The 7,057-nt window shown below is 27.2% G+C and overlaps 1 protein-coding gene across 1 annotated transcript; it reads right to left on the minus strand.

Moving 5' to 3' along the window:
- Positions 1-2,610: 2,610 nt before the first annotated feature.
- Positions 2,611-4,018, minus strand: LOC135928753 (uncharacterized). The gene is made up of 2 exons (XM_065465208.1): positions 3,643-4,018; positions 2,611-3,558 (listed from the first exon to the last, which is right to left on the minus strand). Exons 1-2 carry the CDS (start codon positions 4,016-4,018, stop codon positions 2,684-2,686), a joined length of 1,251 nt encoding a protein of 416 aa, XP_065321280.1. The 3' UTR covers positions 2,611-2,683.
- Between the last annotated feature and the right edge of the window lie 3,039 nt (positions 4,019-7,057).

Below are 7,057 nucleotides of genomic sequence, written 5' to 3' on the forward strand. Positions count from 1 at the left end.
TGGGTCGAAACATACAGCGATATTTATAAATAATATTAATTTGACAATATTTTAATCTAATTTTTTAATGAACATTAATTAAAGGATTTCACATAAATTTAATCAAAGAATCTTATAAAATATGGAAACCAATGGGCGAAAAAAAAATTTTTAAGAATTTTAAGGAAAGGTGTAAACTTATCTTTCATAATCATATATACTAGATTCTGAATCTACGGATTATAAAAACAAACTTATTAGGTTTTATGCACAGTTAAATGAAAAAGGAGTGAAATTATCTTGGTTTACACATAATTCCAATGTTGCATAAGATGATTTTATGGTTTCGTGTATTGATGACATAAATGATTTAATAGTTTTATATTTAAATGGCAAAGGTTATAACTGTGTTTTTCAATGAGATATAATTAAAAAACAATACATAGGAAACTCAAATATACTTCAAATGTTGGGCACTCGTGCCACACAGCAGAGGTAAAGCTATCTAGCTACCATTTTTAAGCTTCAAAGCATATATTCTTGAGAGTATAGTCATTATTCTCATAAACAAATATCTTGAATTAAATATTTTCTAACAACTCAAAAGAAATAACTTTGAGACTAGACCCCTATTTCACTTCAAGCCATATAAAGCTTTTAAGATATAGCATTCTTGAAATCTTTTAAACAAATCTAAAATGGACAAAGTTTAATGAGATCTTACATAATCATAACTTGAAAATATAAGACTGATAAACCCTATTTGTAAAAGTTAAAATCGTTATGGATAGAAATAACGAAGATATCGACTATTTTCTTTCTTGGCAATTTTTTTCTCATGGTATGATGATGGGTGAATACTTGATATATATTTTTACTGATATTACTAATTTTTATTTAATATACCTAATGAATTTTACTCAGATATTTTGGCATCAACATTCACAATGCAACCTGGAGATTGGATTTTATTTTTTTAGAGTTTATTTTCTAGATTATATTTTTTTAGGTTGATTTTAAGATGTAAGCTAATCTATTTAGGTATACATAAAAATTGATGCCTTTTTGGCTCAATCTCGATTTTAAAGCTCATATCGAGATTTACGCCCATTTTATTTTTAAGATTAATACATAGAAACTGGAGAGGCAGAAATGTTACCGTATATTCGCCATTTCCCTGCTTCAGCCATTGACAATATGTCATAGTTTATTAATTTTATTATATTTAAAGGGCAGAAATAACCTTATAGATATTATCTCCACTGCTTTAAAAATTCTCAGAAATGGGTTCTAAACAAGTAAGGCCTCAGGCAGAGAACACCTACTCTTTATATGATATTTATAATCCCGTTGGGCAGCGGCTATAGTTAAAAAGGCCTGATGGTTCAAGATATGAAGGTATCAAAGGGACAAGTGATGAAATCGGCTGCTGCTGTCTGCAGTGGAGATAGTGAGTAAAGAAGTGAGACGGGGCTATGTAAGTGACGGATTCAGCGATACTAAATTCATGAAGGAATGAAGTTCATATCCGGAACTTTGATTAAAAGAGAGAATAGGACATAACCCAGATTGCAAAGTAGAATATAGATAAATATTTGGGACCATTAGAGTGACCGTTTCTTTGCTTGTGAGAGGTTGATAAAGTAATATTTTCACTGAGACTATTAAGATTTAATGAGCCCCATCTAACAACATATCGTTATTGGTTACATTTTTATAATTTGAAAACTTCTAGGCAGTGTCAGTTTTTAGCGCAAGTAGAGAAGAGAACTAACTGCCTATGGGTGCGGGTGAAATCTATTTTTGATGACGCATTTTTTAAAATTTATATTGCTTAGTTGATTATTTTAATAACATTCCTAAATAATAAATAACTTTACATATAAACATTTTTATTTTTTTATATAATATTTTGTTTTGACTAAATATTGGTTAACTCATTCAATTTTTTTTTATTTTTGTAAATTTAAAATAGTGACTACTATATTAACTATTTTTTTTAAAAAAAAGTATGTTTTGATTCTAGCAGGCGCTTCATTAGGTATCTGCATTGCCAATTTTGGAAAATAAGTCTCAATTTGAAAAATGGTTAGCATCCTATTTTTCTAAAATAGCCCACAATTTTTGACAAAACCCATTTAGAAAAATGTATTAATTTCTTTAGATAGATTTTTTTTAAAAATTAGATTAATTTTAATAAATATATTAATAATAATAGAAAACATTTGTAGCTGCATGATAAACCACCATACAAATAAAATATTCTATCCAGTTAAAAATCGATATGGATCTAGAAACCTACCTAAAATTATACTGATATCATTGCTTTGTACCACCTCCTTCTTACATTTTTCCAACACGTAGGCACTATACAATGTCGCCATTAAAATATCGTGGGGGAGGGTGATTAATTCAAAAGTTTTTAATCATTAAATGAATCCCAACATCATTGGCTTAGTTGGGGAAAAGGAAGTTTAGAAAGCTGATTCCCTGTAAATTACCTGTTAATTCTTAAACTATAAATGTTGCAATAATTTTTAAAAAAAAACGGAAAAAAAACATTAGACAATCATTTAATTAAAATCCTTTATTCTTTATAAACTTTAATTTAAAAAAAATTGTAATGCTGCATAATGTTAAAATCTATGTATAATAACTATGTAAAAAAATATATAATTTACAAAAAAAAATTTCATCCCACATTTTAACAATCTCGCAATTTGACGAATATGTGGTAGAAAGTTCCTCTAAAAACGTATTGATTTCTTCTCCATTGATCATCAGGAATCGAAGCCCCTTTAGAACTCGGCCACATAAAAACTTCTTTAATTATGACGGGATCCGAAACTTCGTGGTTTTTGGGCAACCCACATTTCCCGCAGCTATTTCCTCTAGGTGAACCAAAACACCTAACTCTCATCCTGTCAGTAGTAAGGGAATACCTGGTTAGTTCAGAATTGACTGACAGGTCAAGGCAAATTTTCTCGTCTTTGAATAATTCTGGGTAGGATCTCAAATTACGAACTATTAGTTTAGAAGGGTTTTTACTATCCCGATTTTGAACGCCCAAAAAAATATCGCTTTTAACCTTAATTATCTTGTTTAAATCGGTGGCAGAAGATGGGTAAAGGGTTGAAATCAAAGTTTCTATATTTTTAAGGTCTGTCGGGGATAGTAGTTCAATAATAACGTTTTTAAGGATTTCGTTAAAATAGCGCCAGTTGAGCCCCTGATCGCTCAAACCGAATCTGGCGAATAACCCCGATTTTTCTTTTACGATAAATAAATCCTTGAATAATTTCCCCGATATTTGAACATCTTGAGTTGTATTTGTAATCTTGTCACAAGAAAGATCGGTTTCAAGATTTTTAGATGTTGTAATTACGGGTGATGTAGTTGTAAATACCTCTGGTATAATTTGGGCATGGGTAACTTCTTTTGGCTTAATAGCCTCTCCTATATCAATCGGAGATAATGTTGAAGGAACCCCTGATTCATCTATGTCGGGTGAGATGATCGGCAATGTCGTTCTCTTTATTAAATCATTGATATTTGTAGAGGTTAGTATATTCCCCAAATCTTGTATAATTTAAATATTTTTTTAAAAAAATTAATTTTTAAATGATTTTCATCACATTTATAAAATTTAAAAAAAATAAATACCAGATATAATGGAGGTCAAATTTGGGCCATCGATTTTCGGATTCAGCTGGTGATTTGTTATAGGGTCAAACTTATTTTGACAACTCAAATTTTCGACATTAGCTGTTATGTCGTTTAAAATGCCGAGTATTCTATGGATGTTTTCAACCACGTAAGTTTGAATGAAATTTATCACTTGAGTTGCACAGACGGATTCCTTAATTTCACCAGATATACGGCTTTCAGGTTCTTTAGTCGGTTGAATAACATTGTTAAAACTGTTAACGTCGTAAGGTATGATATAGGGAACCTCTATTACTTGTTCAAAGGGTATAATGTGGATTTGAGTATTTACCAGATTTGTCAGAAGTAAAAAATATATTATCGTTTTATACATTTAAAAAAAAGTTTTTTGTATTTTAAATTTAAAATAACTTAGAAATTTACAAATTTCACCTTTTTTTATAACTAATTGCTTGTTTAAAAATAAATAAATATATCCAAAGCCTTAAGCATAGAAAAAAAGGAAGATATAAAATCAATTTAAAAATAAAAATAATCATAATATTATTTGTAAATTAAAAATTTTGAAGTTCTTTAAATGAAAATGCTAAGCAGATATGAAATGTTGAAATTCATTTTGTTTACAAAAACAGTTATATATTACGTTACGATATGTAATTGCTGTTTTTGAAACATATTTTTAAAAAGGCATTTTATAAATTGATTTTTACCTAAGGTTTTTTTAAAAAACTTTTTATTAGCTCTATTTGACTTCTAAAAGTAAGTTCTTTATGATAAAAAATTTTATAGCTTAAGCCAGTACAAAAGCCTATTCAGGATAATAACAAAGGCAGTTCGGCTTTCAATTTATTAGGTTATAATATTTCAATGACATCCTCATGATTTTTATATATTAAACTTAAATATTTATAATTACAAATATCTAGGGGAGACCAGGGTAAAACGATTGGTATTTACCATAAAATTTTGAAACAAATACATAACTGAACAAATTATAGATTTATATGTTGCCCAATATCGCGTCAACAAAATAAATAGGTGTAACTCTACCGTTGATGATTAAAGAAGCTATAATTAATCATATTATATGTAGTGTGCCTCGCCAATATATCCCATACCCAGGGTAAAATGGCTAAACATCAGGGTAGAATGATTAAATTTTATAGGGGGAGTAATTTATTCTGAAGGGGATCGGTGGTTTTCTTAGGTTTATATTCTCTCAATTTTCCTTTTATAGTAATTATATTTATATTTACCTTTATTTTATTTTGGCTACTGGCCACCATTCTGAAAATTTTCCCAAGGGATAAAATTTTGAAGAACTATAATCGGAAAAATATTGAAGACAAAATAATTTTGGAAGGAAAACAACAATTTTATTTCATTTTTTTCTCTTTTTTATCTACTACAAAATAAATATAAATTGATTAATATAAATAATTTACAAACATATGGACATAGACAATTTTTATAATTACTACTTTTTATTTCTTTTACAAACAATAATAATAATATATTAAAAGAATGAATGCGCAAAATAATAATTAAAAAAAATTTATCCAAAAAAATGAATGAATTCACAATTTAACATAAAAAACAACCCACATAACCAGTTAAAATAAAATTAAACATAATTTTGCAATTTTGGTATCTATTTATCAGTTAATCAATTCAATATGGGAATGTAATTTTTTTTTATCAAAAATAGCACATTTTGAGTGTCCTCATTTTAGGCAACTTGTGACTATTTTTAAAAATTTTATTCCAAATAACACAAACTATTTACTTTTGCTCACAAATATGTTTTTATATGGTTGAAAACATAAATATTTAAAAATTATTTCTATACAGCTAATCAGATGGAACATTTTAACCCCTTTTACCCAAAACAACTTTACCTCAAGATGATATACATTATTAAAATCATTATTGCGTGACATCTAGTTAAGCTATAAACTTCCGATAAATTTATTTTCCAGCTTTTACTTTAAGTAACATGTATAAATATATTTGAATTATGAGCCTTAATATATTTTGCTAAAACAAAAATAAACTAAAGGGTAATACAAATGGGTTCTTGGCAGAATATGTCATTTTGGGCGAAATTTTTTTGCTTACCACGAGTCCTAACTCGGAACTGTATATGCGTGTAAAGCTGCTTAAAAAATGCAAGACATATTTTATTGTCATCCCTCTTTTACAAAAAAAAATAAAAAAAAATTTTATGATTGGAAGATCAAAGTTATTGAATAAATTGATTTCAATTTATTAAAATTTAATTAAGAGCGTTAAATTTAAAAAGAATCTTTATCGCTTCTATTTCAAAACTGAAATCGGAGTTGTTCAAGTTTTAATATTCATAAAAAAAACTCTATTTCCAGTTGCAATTTAAATTTAAAAAAAAATATTGGGCTTTACGATAAGGGGTTGCTTTAGTCCTCAATTAATATTTTTTAAAAAAATAATCAAAAAGCATCTCGTTTTACAAAAAAAAGGGCCATGAAATGGATTGTTAGTTATTTATCTTCTTTTAAGAATTCTAGAGAGTTGTCTGAATAGAATGGATTCTAGATTAAAAAATTAAATAAACGCATTTCAAATATATCAACACTCTTGTGTTAAAAATCGATATATATTATTTTAGAAAAAAGGTTCCCTAGCTACAAAAATTAAGCTTTAGAATACATTTAATATATTTATCGATTAAATGCTTAAATGTAACATAAATAGTTAGGGTGTCCTAGGTCGGCTTAATTTGGATACTTAATTGCTTTTTAGTATAGACTAAAAAGTTTTTGATCGAGTATACCCATTTCGGGTTTTTTAAGTATTTGGTTGCATTTCTATTTTTCGTATTTTTTGGTTATATCTTTTTTTTCATTTTTTTAAAAAAAATTTCTTTTGCTTTTTTAGCTATTTTAGCCGTTACTTAAAAGATGGCTAAATAGCAGGCTATAAAGTATTAAGCCGACCTAAGATACAGGACGGCCAAATAGCAGGCTATTAAGTATTAAGCCGACCTAAGACACAGCCTTAGACCTTTTTTCCCCTTTCTTTTACTATACCGTCTATTTGATGAAATCTATATAAAAATGATTACTAAATAAAAAAAAAATTCTTTTTCTAATTTGCCTTGTTTTCCCATAGTTGAACAAAAAAAAGGTAATATTAACATAAAGGCGATTATATTTTTACTTTTTAAAAATTTAATTCTTAAAAAAATATTTAAAATTAAATCTTGAAGAATATTATTTAAAAAAAAATGTAATTTACATTATAGTTAATGAAAAATTTAAATTATACTCAACAACGAAAATGTTAATTGTTAATAAATCCATTAATATTAACATCATTAATAAATGCATACTTTCAAATATTTTTAATAGGAACTGTAGTTGGTATAGTGATAATA

Source organism: Gordionus sp. m RMFG-2023, chromosome 4, assembly GCF_954871325.1.
Source record: "Gordionus sp. m RMFG-2023 chromosome 4, tfGorSpeb1-WG-v2, whole genome shotgun sequence".
NCBI classification, from domain to species: Eukaryota; Metazoa; Nematomorpha; class Gordioida; order Chordodea; family Parachordodidae; genus Gordionus; species Gordionus sp. m RMFG-2023.